This window comes from Euleptes europaea, chromosome 4 (genome assembly GCF_029931775.1).
Source record: "Euleptes europaea isolate rEulEur1 chromosome 4, rEulEur1.hap1, whole genome shotgun sequence".
Classification (NCBI taxonomy): domain Eukaryota; kingdom Metazoa; phylum Chordata; class Lepidosauria; order Squamata; family Sphaerodactylidae; genus Euleptes; species Euleptes europaea.
The window spans coordinates 49,375,962-49,395,503 of NC_079315.1; the positions used below are offsets into that span (position 1 = coordinate 49,375,962).

General features: G+C 41.2%; 1 protein-coding gene across 2 annotated transcripts in view; it reads right to left on the reverse strand.

The window, feature by feature from the left end:
• TRPM3 (transient receptor potential cation channel subfamily M member 3) overlaps positions 1 to 19,542 on the reverse strand; it is a 315,268-nt gene that overhangs the window by 46,290 nt on the left and 249,436 nt on the right. Inside the window, exons 10-18 of one of the 2 annotated variants that reach the window (XM_056847835.1) lie at positions 18,332 to 18,432; positions 15,142 to 15,276; positions 12,089 to 12,139; positions 6,008 to 6,043; positions 5,708 to 5,848; positions 4,703 to 4,732; positions 2,894 to 3,183; positions 1,509 to 1,737; positions 903 to 1,070 (exon numbers count right to left, since the gene is read on the reverse strand). In XM_056847835.1, coding sequence (XP_056703813.1) covers positions 903 to 1,070; positions 1,509 to 1,737; positions 2,894 to 3,183; positions 4,703 to 4,732; positions 5,708 to 5,848; positions 6,008 to 6,043; positions 12,089 to 12,139; positions 15,142 to 15,276; positions 18,332 to 18,432 — 1,181 coding nt within the window. The remainder of the gene's footprint in view (positions 1 to 902; positions 1,071 to 1,508; positions 1,738 to 2,893; positions 3,184 to 4,702; positions 4,733 to 5,707; positions 5,849 to 6,007; positions 6,044 to 12,088; positions 12,140 to 15,141; positions 15,277 to 18,331; positions 18,433 to 19,542) is intronic. The other variant, XM_056847836.1, reaches the window with a different exon arrangement.

Genomic DNA, 19,542 nt, shown 5'->3' on the forward strand with positions numbered 1-19,542 from the left:
GGGTTAATCTCATTGGGGTAGGCTGGAATTTTCCTAATTCCCACTTCAGCCAAGAGGTGCCACGGCAGCGGCTGGGGACTGGCGTCCGGGCCTGCATGCCGGCGCTGGGGCCACTAATGCTTGTGTACGCCTTCCGGGCGCCGGAGCTGTGGGCCGTTGCCCTAACGGAGGCCAGCACCGGCCTCCAAAGGCCTTTCGGCATGGCAGCCAGCGCATCTCAGGAATGCACTGTTAGTAGCAGTGTTTCTTCTACTAGCATGATACAGCATAATTGTGTACTCATATACATCTAGTAAGATGAGTAACCTGTGGTGAGCTTACTCAGTCACCTCAGCAAGGTATTGTTATTCATCTTAATAATACATGCAGTGCAAACCTAAACTATTTACACCCTTTAAGTCCATAAAGTAAACCAGCTTAGATGGGTGTAACTCTACTTAGGTTTCCAGTGATGTTTTCTCAAAGCAAAAATAGAACTGATCTCTTTACAGTTGTGTGTTCAAGTTAGGGAATTCTTCTAAGCACAGCCTATCTAATAATAGCCCTGTATGCGTGATGCTTGTGTGTAGAGGTTACATATGTAGATGTGTTCCCTATCATATTGATGGAGCCTATGTATGTACAGTTTGGATGTGTGTGGTCTCTGCCAACATGTAGGTCAGAGCAGCACATGGGAAAGATAGAGTCAGCAGGCATGATCCTGCTCCTCACTCTACATGCACATCCTGTACACACAGTTGTGGAGTTTACTGGACTACTACTTATGCAAAGCTACAATTAAATTGAGCAGGGAATGTTTGGAGAAATGCTTGGTGGATTACAAAACATGCCATAACATACGAGATGACATAACAAGTGAGACATTAATATCTAGACCACCTTTGGCAAAGTTTTCCCCTTACTGTTAGTTCCATGTCCTCCTCTTCTTTTTCTTTAACTGGTTTTTCTGGTTCCTCTGGCTCTTTCTCTTGAAGCTCAATTTCTTGGGCCTGAGACATGTAAGGCATGTCATCTTTGTTCTTCAACTCCAAGCTGAGAATTGAAGGAGGAAGTAGAATTCCTAGAATTACCTAAAGCAATAATAATGATAACAATAATCATCACAATTAACAGGTTATGGTTATGCCAGTTGCTTATTTAGTTTCATACCTCACATGCTCTAGGCCATCCAGGCACATGACTTTGTGCATGTGGTTTTCAAATCGATCAGCTAGAAGTGAGTGCAGCCATGATGTGGGCAATTGAGGGACGTCAGGAGCAACGACTGGCCTCATGGAGCTTCCTAAAGCCCCGGCAGCCTCAACGCCTTTAGAATGGGCAGGACACTCTTGCTTTATCATCTATCTTGCCTCATAATGGCATCCCCTTTAAGAGTTTAAACTGGGATATTTTTTTTTCAAGTAACAGGATAAGGCATCATCAATACTTTATATTAATAAACCACACATGGAGAATTCTTACAACTTTTCTCTGAGCTTCAAGATAATCGATTTTAAAGCAGCCCTGACCTTTAGGCTTGAATTTTTACGCATCCGAAGCCTGCCCATCCACATGTCTGTGAGCAGCATTTGACTACAGGTGTGGGCAATGAAATCTCGATGCTTCGCTGCCACTGCGAGTTGTAGGCATGTGGCGTTGCTCCAGTTCTTCAGCTCATAGGTCAGCAGTTTCATGGCCAGCTGCTCATCCTGCTTGTAGGATTGGTCTAACAGTTCCACCGCCAGCTGGCCAAAGTCCCTGCAACACAAGGGCATTTCTGTTAGCTTGTGCAAATCTGTTCCATAGAATGTAAGCTATGGGTAACAGCTTCTGTTGCAAGAGCTGTAATGTCACACTTCAGTAGACTTGGCTGAAATGCTGACACTTGTTTGAAATGTTGGTGTTCTACATTAGAGACCTAATGGAATTTCTTAATTCATAATTTCTAAGAACATGAAGCTCCCTTCCTTTTCCTTTCTTCTCTTTGCTTATGTACCTGAACGTTTACTTGTTCCTTATGAATCTGTACCAAAAACAGATTTCTAAGGGAATTTTTCACTGGGCCCTTTTCATTCAACTTGAAGTTTTATGCACCTGGTTTTTATTTAAAGTTTAGCTAAAGACACTCCTGAGGGATTGATAGCAGATGAACTCATTGACGTTGTTACAACATAAGATGTAGATAATGACAACTGGCAGATCTTGCTATTTGAGAGATGGGGTGTTTGCATGTCTATGTATGCTTCTCTGTTAACTACACTCATAGTAGATGATGTTTGGCTTTCTCTGGCTTCCTAGTGATCACAAGTAAATCTTGAATCACAGGTGCAGGTGGGTGGGCCCAGGAATTTCTTTCACTCCCCCCCCCCCATTTTTTCAGAAGGCCTGTCCAGTCAAGAAATATCTAGAAATTTCGTAACTCCCAGGTTTTACTGTTAAAATGTGCTATGCTGGGCAGCCCTAGGTGGTACAACATGCAATAACCTTCCTCTTAATAGGTTTGAGCTGCTGAGTGTGCATTGTATGAATTATGTGGCATCTGCACTGACTACCCTATTACCTTACAGGTGTAATTTATGATGCTAATTTTGACTGTAAAAGCCTTAGATAGTCTGCCTCCTACATAACTGAGACACTTTCATCTCCTTTATATAGGCTGTTATAACCTTTAAAGTCAACCAAGAATGCCTTCTGCACAATAAGTCCTAACAGCAAAGTTACACAGGCAAGTATTGTTGGTGTCCACCTCATCATTACTGGACATAATATGGCCAGGAGTGCAAATACAAGGTCTGAATACTTGAGAACACTATAAGACTTCCTCATATGGTCTTTGTACTGTACAAAATTCAGAGGGAGTGGTGTAATTTTTAATAAATGTTAATAGGAATAAATAATAAACTAATTACTCAACCTGGAGTTGTGATTCAGTTCTTGAGATAATTCATCTACCATATCATTCTCTGATGCTTCGTGAGCCATGGCTTTGCAGAGCTTGCAGGCTACTAAAGCTTTAGCCATGGCTTCCTCTCCATGTTGCCAAAAGAAGAGGGCCATCTTCTGTCGCTTCATAAGAACAGCCCATACCATCAACTCATGGAAAGGGAAAGGGAAATGGTTAATCTCAGGGTCATCCAAGTCAATATCCACTTCCTCCTCTCGTTTTTTAGTTGTCTTTCTTCCCCTTCGTATGGGAACATCATCCTGTTAAATGTGAAGAAAAAACCAACAGAGCAAAACAGTCAATCACTTAATGCTGTATTTTTATTTTGTTTATTTGTGTTATTTATTTATGTTATTTATAGTCTGTCTTTCTCACTTTGTGAAAATAATTCTCTTTATAAAGCCACACATGACACAAATACCCCCTTTCACCTTGCTTACTTTAGTTTGCCTGAATCAGTTACTCAGCCAGTAATCGTATTTTCCCTCAAGGATATCTATACCTTTGTGCCTGTCCTTCCCCAAGCCTATATACAAAAAAGAGACAAACCAAACCTTTGCTGGATCAGATCTTCCACTTTTCTTAAAGCAGCAGCAGGGTTGTAGGGATGCAAATCTGGAAGCAAGACCTAGACAATGGGGTGCTTAGCTTAAATTATCCCAAGCTAAATGAACCCCAAGCATCTATTTGCTTCACAAGGGAACATACAAGTTCCTTTATGAAGCCTAGATAAGTTTCTCCAGGAAGCAAATTGGGGAGGGGGTATGATTTAGCGGCTTATAGAAGGGATGATTTAGACTGGGAAAATTTTCCTCTTCTTTTTTGTTTTGGTTTCTGTTATGTGATCCTACTGTTACCTGTCACTGGATTTTTTTACTGAAGAGGCTGAAAGGTTTGTCTATATTTCTTTTGCATACAGTGTTGCAAACAGGTTATTCACATTATCTCAAATTTCCCTGTGCAGATGCATTCTGTTATGAATACTTTGCTGACCATGTTCAAAGCCTTGATGCAACTTGCAAACACTTTGAAATATATCGCTTGAGAACTAGGTTATATTCATAATATTAGAAAAGGAAACTGGTTTGTGGAATTGCAGAAAGATTGGGTTGCAAGCTTTCAAGGACTGTATAGACACAGGGCTGAGTTTTTGCTATTGATCTTTTATCGGCTTTGAACAGTAGTCACGCCTTGTGTATCTATGTGTGGGTAGAAGAGCAGATTGCACCTCTTGCAGGCTGTTGGAAAGGAAAGCTTGTGAAAGTATTTTAACCTAGCTATGGACTGCCCCTTAGATACTGTCTTCATGTATATAATGAACACATGAAGCTGCCTTACACTGAACCAGACCACTGGTCCATCAAGGTCAGTACTGTCTACTTAGACTGGCAGCAGATCACTGGGGTCTCAGGTAGAGGTCTTTCACATCACCTATTACCTGATCCTTTCAACTGGAAATGCTGGGGATTGAACTTGGGACCTTCTCGTTGCCAAGCAGATGCTCTACCACTGAGCCACAGCGCCTCTCCCATATAATGCCCCTATTGCCTTCAGCAACTGCACAGTACTGTCAGTCAGCACTGTCAGTCAATGTCTTCCCTATGATCACAATCTACAACTGATTCACCTTATCGGTCATGAGTAACTCACTTTTCTTTTGTAAAATCTCATCAATTTACTAACTACATCATGAGTTGCAGTCTACAATGATAATACATATGCTTGCCTCTGATAATGAAAAGGGAAAAAAGTTGTCAAAATTGATTACATGCCAGTTACCTCCATTCCCAGGAGTTTCAGGGCTTTGGGCTGTAGACAGAAAGAGAAAAGAACAATGATTTATAATGTGTTTATTAAAGCAGAGAGACTAACATCAACAGTAAACTTCCTTCCATATCTAAGTCTATATGCACTGTTCTTGTTATAGGAGTCTAGCATTTATATTAGAAGACCAAAAGGTTTTGTTAATTTATGCTGAACTGTAGTAGTGCATCAAGTAAAATACAGTAGGCTATTTCACTGGGTCTAAAGGAGAGTCTTGCTCCCAATACAGATGAGCTTTGATGTTAGGTTAGATAATGAGGGATGCAGGGCAGGGAGGTTCATGGGAAGGGAAATTGAGAGAATAACTTTTTAGGGTTAGGATATTTGTGTGCAAAGGTCTGGAGAAAGAAGGGGAAGATAGGAAAGATTCCTTGTGGACGTTTTGAACCACAACTCTTGCACATGTCGTAAGCCACTAGCATCGCCCCCGATCCTCTTTTTTCACTGCTTGTGGCTTTCTACACAATGGTTTCATGACTCATATCAGTACTGACCTACTCTTGCAAAATGCTAAAGCAGGGAAATGTGGTACAGAAAAGCTAATGATGTATGAAGTACAGTTCAGTGTTTTCCTGGAGAAGAAAATTGCATGACATGAACTTCCTTAGATCACCCATGAATATCATCAACACTTTTAATAATTCTATACTGGGGAAACTTGATCCCTGAGTCTCATGCTTAGCTTTTCATAGTGCACGGTCAGCTCTTTCTTAGGAAGTACATATTTATGGCTGTAATTAGGATGTGTGTGTATTTCAATATTGTGATGAAGTGGAGTTTGTAAAATGCATATTAGATTAGAACGAAATACTTAGTCACAACACCATTTATGCACAAAATAACATAATTCAGTCGACATTTGTCTTATCTTGCTGTTTACATGCCCAATGTACCTCTTATCCCACCCCCTGAACCCTATGCCTCTATGAAAAAGTTACTCCCCCCCACAACAATTCTTACTCTCTTGGGGCCAAACAAGTTGTGATAGAGAGTTCGGAAGCGTTTTCGAGTATAATTACAGCGATAAGCTCCTCCCATCAGGTACTCAATCACCAGGCCAATATCAATCAGACTTATCCTATAATCTGGAGGTAGGTTTCCCTATAATTTGATTGGAAGAAAAAACAAACATGAAGAGGAAAATAGCTGATTATTTTATCTATTCCACAGACTTTTCTATAACTATGAGAGTTTTAAAGAATTAAATAAACAAGTTAAGAAAACAAAAAATAGTATTATTATGCTAGTGAATTAATTCACCTTAAAATTGATCCAACCGAAACCTGGATATTCACGCTTGGAAAGAAGACATAAATTAAATAAGAAGATGCAGTAAAAGGTAGCAGTAATAGAAGATAATAAATTTAAGAATACAGGACTCAGGCTCTTCTGAAAAGGAAAATAGGAAACACCACTGCAGAACAACAACAAAAAGAGCATGAAGGTAAAAGCATTTTCCTGAACACTCTTGCTGGGTTATCATCTTTGAGGAATATTTCCTGTGCCTGCCTCCCACAGTGCTGAATACATCTCTCTGTCTGCCTCTGCGACAACATTATGAACTGATTCTGAGACAGGATTAATACCTTCTAGATAGTTTACCCATATTATTTTAGAGTCCCCCCCTCTTAAATCCAATCTAGAATCCTTAGCACTTTGAAGAAATAGGATCCACAATGCTTCTGCATATTTCCTCCTGATCATAGCTGTCACTTTTACTTCCTGCAAAGACAGCCCACATTCTCCTTACTAGCAAACCAGGTATTCATGCAACCAGAAGTGGAAAAAATGTCTTTCAAAATGTACCATTCAGCAGAGCATCTGGTAATTGATTTTCTCTGCTGTGTAGTTATATGCCTAGAAAAGTTATATATTCAGAAAATGGTGATGGGCAACACATGGTTCTGTGACTAACAGTGCATTCCTGAGTGGAATGCCTGAACCAGGCTTAGGAGAAACCTCTGCCAAGCACCAAAAATCTGTGCAACCTGCATAAGGGGCGTTCCCAAACCATAATGGCTTAGGAGGGTGCCTAATGGTGGCCCTGCCCCCCAGCCGGCGCTGTAATGCCCCGGGAATGCCTCTCGGGATGCCGCAGTGGCCTTTGCCAGCGTCCGGACGGTGGCACCAGGCTCCATTGGCGTCCAGGCCCGGCACTGCCAAGGCTTTTGGGCGCGGCCGCTGGCGCTTCCAGGAATGTGCTGTTAGTGTGTTTTTTGTCTGAGTTTTAGAGACAAACCTGTAAGTCTAGTGACTTACTCCCCCCCCCAACAATTCTTACTCTCTTGGGGCCAAACAAGTTGTGATAGAGAGTCCCCCCCCCTAGATATGATTCTCTTGTTAGAATTTGCATGTAGGGCAATTTGCTCTACTTTAAATATTTTTTCCTTTAAGGCTGCTTCCATATGGAGACAATTCTCCATGTATCTCTTGATGATGCTGCAACTGCAGTGGTAACAGAGCATATGCACAAGAAATGTTATTGTCGTGGCCCAAGATTCTGGCTCATCTGAGGAAGAACCGGAACGAGTAGCAGCCCCTCCAGAAACTGCAGTGGCAGAACCTCCTGAAACATCAGATGATGGGAGAGTGCCGATGGAAACAACAAAGCAGTCAGAAGGGCTGCAGGGCCCCTCGGGAGGCCAGCAAACAGAGGAATGCTCTCCAGGAGAACAAAGACGAAGAAAGACGAGGCAGCTAATGAGTGAAAGGCGTAAATCAGCGTGTCTTCAAGAGAGGCGCACAGCTGCTGACGGAGGAGAGTGATTAATTGCCAGGCCCGCCTCGTTCTGAGGACCAGCCTGCTTTAAGGAGCAGACGGAGATAACGCTGTTGTGGAAGCAACTTACTGACCTCCGGTATCAAATGCTCCACTCTCAGATTGCCTTGCCTGCTTGTGACTTCACCCCAATTATTTCCCCATGGTTAGTTTGAGCAGCTCATTAAGCCCTGGAGAGAGTAGACATGCTAGGTCAAATACAATTTCCACTCCAACTGGAGGCGGCTGATATTCATATATCAGAGACCTTCCATTTATTAAGTAAACTGAGGGGGTCTAATGAGTAATATGCTACACTTGCCCCAAACTAATTAGAATAGCATACATCATATAGAGGATATAGTCGGATTTGAAGGACCACGCGGCAGCACCTATTTTCAACAGTCAAGAAGCCCTCTAAAATAAAAAAGAAATATCCAGTGCTGGAAAGGTTAGGCTGCCCCTTCCTCCCTATGCACCAATACCCTGTGAACCTTTAAAGGTCCCCTATTACTACTTCTCTGAAAGGTCTGCTCTTTCTCACAACAGGAGTGTGCATCATCCTCTATTTAAAAAGCAGCAGCAAGGCCGCTTGCATTATGTGAGGCCAGCATTTGGTGCTCCTCACATGGGATTGAGACTAGAGATTGTGAGTGAGATAATAATTCAGGGGGGTTGTTGTTATGTGAAAGATCCACAGAGGAATACAGAATAAATTATAGTCATATAAGAAGACTCTGTCAGGGTAAAAAAGTTGAGATTTGCTGATTTCAATAATGATGTTATGTTTCATTCATAAATAACATTTATTATGGTTGGTAACACTCACACATTTGCATGCTTTGTGGAAAAGAGGTTTGTGAACATAGAAAACGTGATTTAGCATACCTTAAACCAGGGGTGTCAAACATGCAGCCCCTGGGCCAGATGCAGCCCCCGAAGGGCTTTTCTCCGGCCCATGGAGCCGAGGCAGCTAGACCCCTTTTCGCCCCACAAACCTTTTCTGGGCTTCCTGGGGCCGCATCCGGCCCCACGCACCAGCCTGAAGCCTCCCTCCTCCCTTCCCAGGCGCGCACAGGTTGGATCCGGCTCCACGTGCCAGCCTGAAGCCTCCTTTCCTTCTTTCCCTCCCTCCCTCCCTCCCTCCCTTTCCTTCCTTCCTTTCTCTCCCTCCCTCTCCTCCTCTCCTCCCCTCTCCCTCTCCCCTATCTGTTTCACTCTTTCTGTCTCTCTCTTTCTTCCTTTGTTTCTCTTTCTTTCTCTCTCTCCCTCCCTTTCTCTCCTTCCCTTTCTCTTTTCTCTCTCTTTCTTTTTCTTTCTTTCTTTCTTTCTTTCTTTCTTTCTTTCTTTCTTTCCCTCCCTTTCTCTTTCTTTCTTTCTTTCTTTCTTTCTTTCTTTCTTTCTTTCTTTCTTTCTTTCTTTCTTTCTTTCCCCCCTCCCTCTCCCCTATCTGTTTCACTCTTTCTGTTGCTCTCTTTCTCCCTCTTTATTTCTCTTTCTCTTCTCTCTCTCTTTCTCCCTGTCTTTCTGGACTGGGAGAGAGCTGCAAGCGCACTAGTCAAGGCAGCCAGTCCTCCCCTAGTCCAGATCTTGGCTGGTGTGTCTGCTGTGGCAGTGTGGCTGCCAGCCAAGACAGCCACGCTGCCACCCCGTGTCCAGATCTGGGCTGGTGAGCCAACTGCAGGTTTGTCAGCCCCCTGGTTTAAAATTTTTAACAGAATTAATGGCAGGAACTAGACATACAAACTTCATAGAAGAAACTTTCACAGTCAATTATATATATATATATATATATATATATATATATATATATATATATATATATATATATATCTTAAAATACAAGCATACTTTACAAAATAACAATAAGACTTAAATTAAAGAAAATACTGTAAGAATGTTATTGTTGTAAACTTTTTTGTGTTTTAAGTAAAAAACAATATCATTTAATTGACTTTGCCTGTGTATTTTGTAAAGTTTCTATCTCCAGTATCTGGCATTACATATGGTATTTATTTATTTATGTGCACATGGCCCGGCCTGACCAAGTGACATTTATGTTATATCCAGCCTTACTAACAAATGAGTTCGACATCCCTGCCTTAAACTGGTGCAATGCTACCTTATTAATAGGTCATCCTAAACAGAAGTACACTCTTGTAAACTTTTTTAAGTCTATGGACTTCAAAGGGTGTAACTTTGTTTAGGATTACACTGTAAAAGTAAGCAGACTTTCCAGACTTTCCAGGTTCACAGAACCTATCTTCCCCTATCCTTGACGCTTGCCATCTATTACTTTGTTACTTTTTCTATGTAGTGCTCATATTTGGTTGTTGAATTTGCAAGAACTTTGAAGGCATACAGGCTTAAATTACCCAGTAGTCCTTATATGCAAACTGTTCTTCACTAAAACCAAGCAGACATAGATTGTTGTATGGGTAATATCTCAACATGGCACATTTTAAACCTGATTTATTTTAGATCCCGACAGATTAGAGGTAAAATTGACAGTGTTGCTGCCAAGCTTCGAAATGCATCTGAACTAGATGACCTGCTTCAGAACAATCATCTGTCTCAGCCGTGCACAGTGAACCAGTTGACTGTCAAAATAATGATAAATTCCACTAAGAGACAACTTTCTAGAATGCCACTTCATTTAAATCTGTGTCAGGCTCCTTGATTGATTGAAGAGGAAGGAATGCCACTGCTCCAGTATGGAATCATAGTAAGCAGTCCAATATATTGTAGCACCGCTTAAGACTTTCTCATCATTTATAAAATGAAAAGGTATCTCCTAATAGGATAAATTTCTGATTGAACCCAATGGGACATTGCTTTTGACTTCTTTGTATTCGTCGCTCAGTGACCCAAGCCAGGGCTCACTCTGCTTCTTGGGCATAAAAAACAGCAAGTTTCATAAAAGCGTCAAGGTCTTGGCATATTTTCCTAAAAGCTACTTAAACTTGTTACAAAAACATTTCTTAGGTAGGAAAATGCTTGAGTGCAACCCAGTTTAATTTCACTACAACAGACTCATTAGGTGCCATTGAAACACTGGGACTTAGTGTTTCTGATAAGGAGCAGAGACAGAGGAGGAGGAGGAAGATTCCAAAACAGTGAATGGCACAAAAATAGTCACACATTTTCATACAAAAACTGTTGCTTGTAACAGCAAGAAAAGTAGAATGCCTTAAATGATTATCTCTGGCTTTGATTTCTGCATGTAAACAACTGAATTGGTGCAGAAACTTAAGGTTGTCTACCTGATAGTCCACAACTCTAGTTAATTTTTGATTACTGAATAAATGTCAATGCAAAAAATCCCACATTACAGAGAATACAGGTTGGGTGCAGAGTTTCTACCCTCTGTAATCCTCAGATGTGGGTCACGGGTTCTCTCAATTCTCAGGGGAATTGACTGATTTAGACCAGGACCATGGCACACGTGGAGAACAGGCTTCAGCCTTCTCCTCCCCCATGCTGTTTTCATGTCCTAAAATGGTCCTGGGGGGTGTTTGTTGGCATAACCCAACCCATTTAGCACATCTGACCATTGCACAGGGTAGGGATCCAGACCCAATGTGTGTACTCTGTAATATGCAAATCACTACATAATACAAGAACTTGGGGGCTGCCCATGAAGCTCATTAGTAGTGGATTCAGAACACACAAGAAGAAGAACTTCTTCATTAAACAAGTAAATAGTGGAATTCACTGCCACAAGGTATAGCTATGACCACTAACTTAGATGACTTTAAAAGAGGAATAAACAAATTCACAGAGGATCAGTGCATAAATAGCTGTTAACAACGATGACTTACGGAATGTCCATGATCAAAAGCAATAACCCTACCGGAAGGCAGCAGCAACAAGGGGAGGCCTTACTCTCCCTGCCTGGCTTGTTGCCTTCCATGGGCATCTGGTTTGCTACTATGTGAAAAAAATGCTGAGCTAGATGGGCCATTGATCTGATCCAGCAGGGCCCCTCTTTCTTCTCATGATCATAAAAAATCCTGTACAATATTTTTTTTCTTATCAGTTTTTTAAACTTCATTTTTCATCCAATGGGTGTTCATAAAATTCCATCATCGCCCAATTCAAGTTCTGATAATGGCTCAGAGAGCAACAGATTTCTTGTTAAACGGCATTCTTTTTGTTTTTGTTTTAATGGAGATGAGGGGTTCCATAGCATGTAGCACAAAATGAAACTGAAAATATTCCAGTGATTCAAGATTCAGCACAATTAGATATTTGCAGGATCCAGCACTGGACTACAACATGGCGATTAGAGTCCAAAATAATGGTGGGTATAAAAAATATAGCTAACAGCATAAATTTACAAACCTATAATTCCAGCTATAAAAAGCACTGTTTCCAAAGCATTTAAAAACCACTGAGATAGCAGCACAGTAATTAGTTAACTGCATTATACACAGAAAATTGAGACAGTACAAACACACACTGCACAGTTGGAATGGCAGAAGATAGGAAGGGCTCCCACTGAAAGCTCATGCAAAACAGGGGCTATTTCTAATGACAAAAAGCATTACCTTCAAGCTACTGTCCATCTGTTGGACTCTTACCTTTTTGACATCTCTGACAAGATGATACAATGTATTGGATGGCCCATGTCTCTGAAAATGATTGAAAACAGAGAATCAAACAACTTTTATCTGTTTAGTGGACATTGACGGAAACAAAAATCAAAGTGCTCAGCTGTCTTTATATATGGCTCCGTAAAAGTCTAAAAAACTAATGACAGCATTAAAGTTACCTATTTTATCAATCTTTTGCAAAATCTCCATAAATATAGTTTTCTCCTTAGAGAATACTACAATATTCATTGTATTTTGTCACAGTGAATTTTGAAGGACCATTCACATATCAGACATATTTAATTTGGATTACTTCAATAAGCATCAATACCACTCCAAATTATTCACAGAAGTAATGATCTAAAGAAGTAATTTACATACCAGTATGATAATTACATGAACACTGGTACAGCTTTTTTGGGAAAATGCTTGCATCATTGTGGCAGGTAAATCTCAGTGCCCTGTCCATTTCTTTTAATCCTCTGAAACTTATTTATTAATCATATCTATAGCCCACCCTCCCCCTGCCAAGGCAGGGCTCAGGGCATTGTACTTTAAAGGATAAACAATAAAACTCAACTGATTAACAAAATATGGGGAAAACAATAAAACGATGATTCAATATGATCCTGAAAACAGGTGCAAAAATAATGGTGCCTTTGACTCACTAATTTGCTCCCTGCAGCAGACATAGCGTAAAATTAAAACATTCTGGTCATCAGATCAGAAGTACCAACATAGACATAGAATTGTGATCAAGGAATGAGGGAGCTGGTGGGGAGACTGGGAAGAGGAAGCAGGAGGGAGGTCCAGAGTTCAGGCCAGCAGCTGCAGTTTCCGTTGTTATAAGACCATCGCTGTCCTCAACCATAAGCCTGGCAGAACCTCTCTGTCTCGCAGTCCCTTCCGGAACTGGGCAAGATCTTTTAAAGCTTAGGTCTGCTTAGCCAGAGAGTTCCACCAGTTGGGGCCAGTGCTGAAAAAGCTCTGGCCTTGGTTGAGGACAGCCAGATGGATTTTGGGCCAGGGATCACCAGGAGATTGTCTGCTCTCCGGGGGGCTATGTCAAGTGAGGCGGTCCTGTAAATATGACTTGGGTCTCCAAAGAAAGGGAGGTATCCAAAGTCACACCCAAGATCCTATGGAGGCAGATGGAACTAGTTTCACCCCATCAAGAGTCAGCATTTGGGAATACATAAAACCCCACCCATAATGTTGAAGGGTTTTCCAACTTCAGTGTAGAGTTCCTTTCCAGACTTCCCAGTTCCAAATTTCTGTATTATTACTAAGTACAATGTAGTCTCTCTTTAATTTTTGATTTAAACTCAACCATATACTAGATGGTAGACTATGCTTACTTGAGCTATCTCTACTAATAATAGCCAAGTCGGCCAAATCTGAGGTTACTTAAATCAGGTGATTGGAGCTGTGAAAGGGCAGGACAGGTTTTTCTACAAACCTGAAAAACACCCCCGGTTTGCAGAAAAATGTGAAATCTACAAAAAAATCCAAATCTAAAAAAACCCCCAAAATGATAAAAGGAGCGTCTGTAGCTTTAAGAAACAGAGCCCCTCAGTGGCTGTTACTAACTACAGCTTTCCAAGCTTCATTTCTGTGAGTAAAAGGCAAGGAGAGGGGCAGGGTCCTTTCCAGGGTTGTGGGAATTATTTTGTTGGAATGTAGCCAACACAATGCTTTTTATGGGAAAAAGAATGATTCTCTCTTTGACCACTGTAAAATTAACACCATGGTATGGAAAAATAACATTTAAACATGGCTAGAAAAATATTTTTAATTGCTTATGTCAGATACAAATAGAACAGTCATTTTGAGATTTCAGTAAATGCTGGCTGCAGCACTAGATGGACCTAAGGTAACATTTCATATGAAAGCTTCACATGGATACCATCTATACATATGACCATCTGATTTGTACAATCCTTCCCTTTCAAAAATGAGAGGAGGGGAGAAAGATATCACATGAGCAATGGCCATACATACATGGAACACCCTCATCATACTTTAGATATATGGTCAGGTGCCCATAATAATACTCCAGCATGTAGCAAACATCTGAAACAGGCTTGTGATTAGCACCTCCCCTCCACAACATTAAACTCTGTGCTTTTAAATAACTGAAAGTTAGAGAAACTCAATAGGTGGCACTCCTTTCTATCCCTGAACTTCAGTGCTGGGGAACATGGCACCTCTTCAGGTTGTTACCTGCCTCTTAAACCACAAAACCTTAGTCAGGGAGCAAAAAGGTGGCAACTCTAAAATTGACTTCTTCTGACACTGTCTCACAGTTCACATGAACACATGAACACATGAAGCTGCCTTATACTGAATCAGACCCTTGGTCCATCAAAGTCAGTACTGTCTACTCAGACCGGCAGCGGCTCTCCAGGGTCTCAGGCAGAGGTCTTTCACATCACCTATTTGCCCCTTTAACTGGAGATGCTGGGGATTGAACCTGGGACCTTCTGCATGCCAAGCAGATGCTTTACTGCTGAGCCACAGCCCCTCCCCTTCTTTACGTCTTTCTTGGCTAATTTGCAGTTTTGACAATGATGGCAGGTATGCTGGTATGCTGTGGGAAGTGTTGCTGTGGGAAGTGTTGCAGCTAAACAGAACCCTGTAACTTCCCAAAGGTCTTCTTAAAGAACAGTCAGCTCAAAGGCAATAGTTTCACACAGAAATTACAAAAAGCAATGTTACATTTTGTATTAGTTTAAAAAACCGCAATAGCATCACTTTCTCTTTTCTACTGATAAAAAATTGTAAGAGATAGGTCATGGATGCTTGCCATTTTAGACAAGGATGTTTTAATGGCTGATACAGGACACAGTTGGAACAAGCATGTGAGTTGTAGTGAGATTTCATTACAAGTGTCAAATCTTAAATGGCAGAGATATATAATGATTTACAGCAGCCATTAACTCATTTATTAAGAGCTTGCTGGATGATTTTGTGTGCACCATTCTAACTTTGTGTGAAGGTGAAACAAACAAACATAGAAAATTTGCTTAGCTTGGCCCTACCGTATTGTACAATTCCTCTAGTCTGGAGATGGTGAGAAAACGGTGCATGCTTACTCCATTCTCTATGAGCAATTTCACAAAATCCACTCTGTCCAACACCAGGGCATCAAGCATTGCTTGTTCAAGGGACCCCACCTACAAAGGAAATAATCCAATCAAGTTTTCCTCAGCATCAGCAGGTATCTGGATGCTTACCTGGCTTTAGCATAGTAAGGATATGGCATTCATTCACACCTTTCCTGGCATCCCAAATGCAGATTCTTGCATAACATTCCCCACTCATGTAAGGACTGTTCAACATAATCCTGTGAGCACACAACATATGCAAATATTATCTCTGCACAGGTGACCTTTATGGAATTTTCCTAAGGACAATCTTGCCTGAAGGAACCAAGAGGAATCTAGGATACATGCTCACAGCAAAAGGTCTCATTCTTAGGTTTCTATTCAAAACCACTCACTTGAGGATGAACTATTACATTGGAATTAGCCACAGTGTTACAAAGAACTAAATGATCACACAGTGATGAAAGTGATATTTATTCAACCATCCATGGACTTTGCAGTGATTTTTCCTCCATCTGCAGCCCAGTGAGTCCCCTGAAATATTGTCAGCAGATCATTATGAACATAACAGGCAAAAATGGGGGCCTGCAGTGGGAGGAGAAATTGGTGGAAACCACTGCCCCCAGCTTCTGCAAATGGCAATGCTGTTTGGCCGGAAACAAGCTGGTACAACTACAGGGCTAAATCCAGACTAAATCGGAGTTCAGTGAGCTGCAGTGAAAGGGAGAGGAAATTTCCATTCTGCCACTGGAAAAATGCAGTCTGGATCCAACCCACAGAAGTAATTCACATTGCCTTTCTGGATTAGACCAATCTAGACTGTGGTCAGTTACATAATTTCAGGAAGGCCAAAGTCCAGGCATAAGGGCAAGAGATGAACCTTCCTGTTTGACTCCTGATAACTGGTATTTGCCCTGACCTGGATGGCCTAGGCTAGCCCAGTCTCCTCAGATCTCGGCTGCTAAGCAGGGTCAGGGACACCACCAAGGAATACCAGGGTTGCTATGCAGAGGCAAACCACTCTGTTAGTCTCTTGCCTTGAAAACCCCAGAAGGGGTCACCACTAGATGGCACTTTACACACTGGTATTCAGAAATGTTCTGCCTTTGCAGGAGGTTACATTTAATTTAATCATCATGGGTGGTAAACCAGGCCTTCTTGAAGTTGCATAATCCTGTTTTGAAGCCATCTAAGCCAGTAGCCATCCCCACCTGTACATCCGGTGTATCCACCCCATATGTGTAGCAGTTAATTCTCTACGGTTATTATACATTGTGTGAACAGATTCTTTTGTCTGTGTTGAATCTCAGTTGCTGAGTTGCTGAATGTTGTATAAGATGGAGAAAAATTATCTCTACCCAAAGTGGGTACACAGCAAACATAATTTTATAAATCTAAAAATGTGTTTCTTCTATTCTTGAGTACTTTATTCATCATAGAAATTTTGCTTATAATTTTGCTTATAATTTTGGTTAAATGCATTAGAAAACTGATAAATGCATTAGAAAACTGACATTTTAATTTCTAATGACCTCAGCATGGACTTTGCCCTTTTCTGTTATCACTTACTGAGTTGACCTTTAAGTTGAACCATCACCTACAACTGCTCCTCCTGATCCTTTTCACATCCTGTTAGTGTGAAATAGCTCTGATTTTTTGTCTAGTTGTTCATCATTTGACACCTACTTACGATGAGTCATGTATAGATATTGCTGCTCATTCACCCCATATGGGTGATCCTTTAGAGCATTTTGCTGTTTGCCTGTGCTTTCACCATCCTGAATTGTTTGATGACAATGGCAAACTCATGCTCACTCTTGACTCAAAACTACTCATAAATCAATCAGTGGCATTAGTCACAAGACAGAGTCCCAATACTTTTAGCCATTGAGAAAATTATTTATTTTTATCCTCTGCTTCCTCTCCACTGATCCCATGATTGCTAAATTTGCTGCATCAAAAGATTTTTGAAAGATCATCTTTATCTGGATGCAGTACTGATATTCTCAAAACAATTCCAGAAGGTTAGTGAGGCAGGAGTTCCCTTTTCAGATACCATGTTGAGTGTTCCTCAGTAAGTATATTTGTCTAGTAATTCTAGCTTTAATATAGTTTTACATTAATGCATTCAGGAAAGAGGCTAATAGGCCTGTAATTTACTGCATATCATTGATCCTTTTCAAAAAGAAACAAACTGTGGCTTCAGCTTCACATTTGAGTTCTTTAAGAATTCTTAGGTGTGTGCTAAGCAGATTGGTGACTTGTTAATTTTTAATTTGTTGTTTAGACCCAGGACTTCATTTCTTGTTGCCTGCATTTTATTTAGATCTCTGCATGTTTTATTCTTTCCCCCCAAAGTGGCTCAGACATTGGCTTCTATCTATCATCTGCCTCTTTTAAGACAAGTGTGAAGAAGGTATTTAGTTCTTCAGCAACTTCCCTAATCTCCCTTCAGTAACTCTTTCTATTCCTTTGCTGTCTAGCAATCTAACCAACTGTCCCCCTGGTTTTTGCTTCTAAAGTACTTATGGAAATTTTACTCCCATCAGTTTAATGGTCCAGGGTAGCATATAGTTCTTTGTGACCTAAAGGGCTATGGAGTTTTTTTCAGAAGCCTTTAACTGGTTATTTGCTTCTTGCCTCAGTCCCATGTCTCATATGCCCTTTCCCAAAAGCCATCAACTGCCCCTTCAGGCTACTTTTTCTCAGGCCATTCCTTACTGTGTTTCTGAGCACCCTTCCTTGCGGCTTATAGGCTCCCAAATCCTTTGCTTTATTAGATCTCAGGAATCTTCTCAGTCCTCAGCCTGCCCCATTTGTGAGGTTTCAGCCCCAGTAGAATGTCAATTTTTCTTTCCATTATAGAAGTGGGAATGCAACTGATTATGTTGACATTCTGTGTCACCATACCACAGTATGAGACTTCACTACCATAAATACAAGACAGATTTTTGGCAGCTATGCTATACTTTTAAAAAACCTCTAGATGGCAACATTTCCTTTAAGAGTAAGAAGCCCTTTCCCCAAGAATGTTTACTGATGCAGTTCTTGGGAAACCCCCTTCAAAAAAGTTTTTCTGCAGAGTAAATTGAAAGTTAAATTAGTAATGGTGCATATACTTTACCGGCCACTGTTGCCCATAAATAAAAATCTGGCTGCGAGCGATGTCTACTCTGTTCCAGGCTAATGCTAGACTCAGTTGATCTGGGGCAGATGCATTAGCTCCTGTACAAAGAGATGGAGATAATATAAGCATTCCTTATTAAATATAATCAGTGTCAAGCACAGGTCAGGCATGTGTGTGTGTGTGTGTGTGTGTGTGTGTGTGAGAGAGAGAGAGAGAGAGAGAGAGAGAGAGAGAGAGAGAGAGAGAGAGAGAGAGAGAGAGAGCAACCAGAATCATAGCAGTATAATTTCATCTGAATTTTTCAAAAAGCTTAGAAACTTAACTTCCTATAAACCAAAAGATGAATAAATATGGAACCTTGACATTTACTTACTTCAAAAATGTATATGCTGCTTTTCTTTATAATTTGGGCCCAAAGAGACTTATCATATCACTCTCCTCTCCTCCACTTTATCTTCACAACAACAAACTTGTGAAGTAGGTTTTGGCTGAGAGATTGTGATGGGCCCAAGATCACTTTGGTAAGATTCCATAACAAATCAGGGATTGTTCCATGTCCTAGTCCAATACTCTAACCACTATGCAATGCCGACTGTATTTCAGAAGACTAAGCAATTACAAGCTTTCATTATGTCTTTTGCCTGACCTCCACTAAGTATTTAATCAGATTTGACTATTCTCTTTCCCATTCTATGTCCTCAGTCCAGCTAAAGTAAGACATGACTAATAGCACAATCCTAAGCAGAGTTACACCCTTCTAAACCCAGTGACCTCAACAGACTTGGAAGGATGTAACTCTGCTTAGGATTGCACCGTGAGTCCATGAAACCAGTTTGTCATGACTAACTCAAGACCTATTTGCTTTCAGACTTTCGATGGATTAGGGATCTTTTCACTTAACTGGGCTGCTTAACTGGGAAAGTACAGGGCTATTTCTCAAAAATGGAGGCCAGCACAAGCAGTAGCTTAGATCACTGTGGCTAACAGCCCATTCCTGAGGTTTCAGGTGCTGCGTCGGGCCAGGGAAAGGTGCAGCACTGGTGCAGCTGGGAGGGCTCCTAAGGGGTTTTGGCCCTGGGAATGCACGGCTAAGGAAAATAGAAGGCAGAGTGCAAGGAATGGGGTGGCAAGCGACGGAGCCGTGGTGCCGTCGCGGTGCAGGCTGGGGCCAGGCAGAGCTGTCATAGTGTCGAGGCCCACTTCCGAGG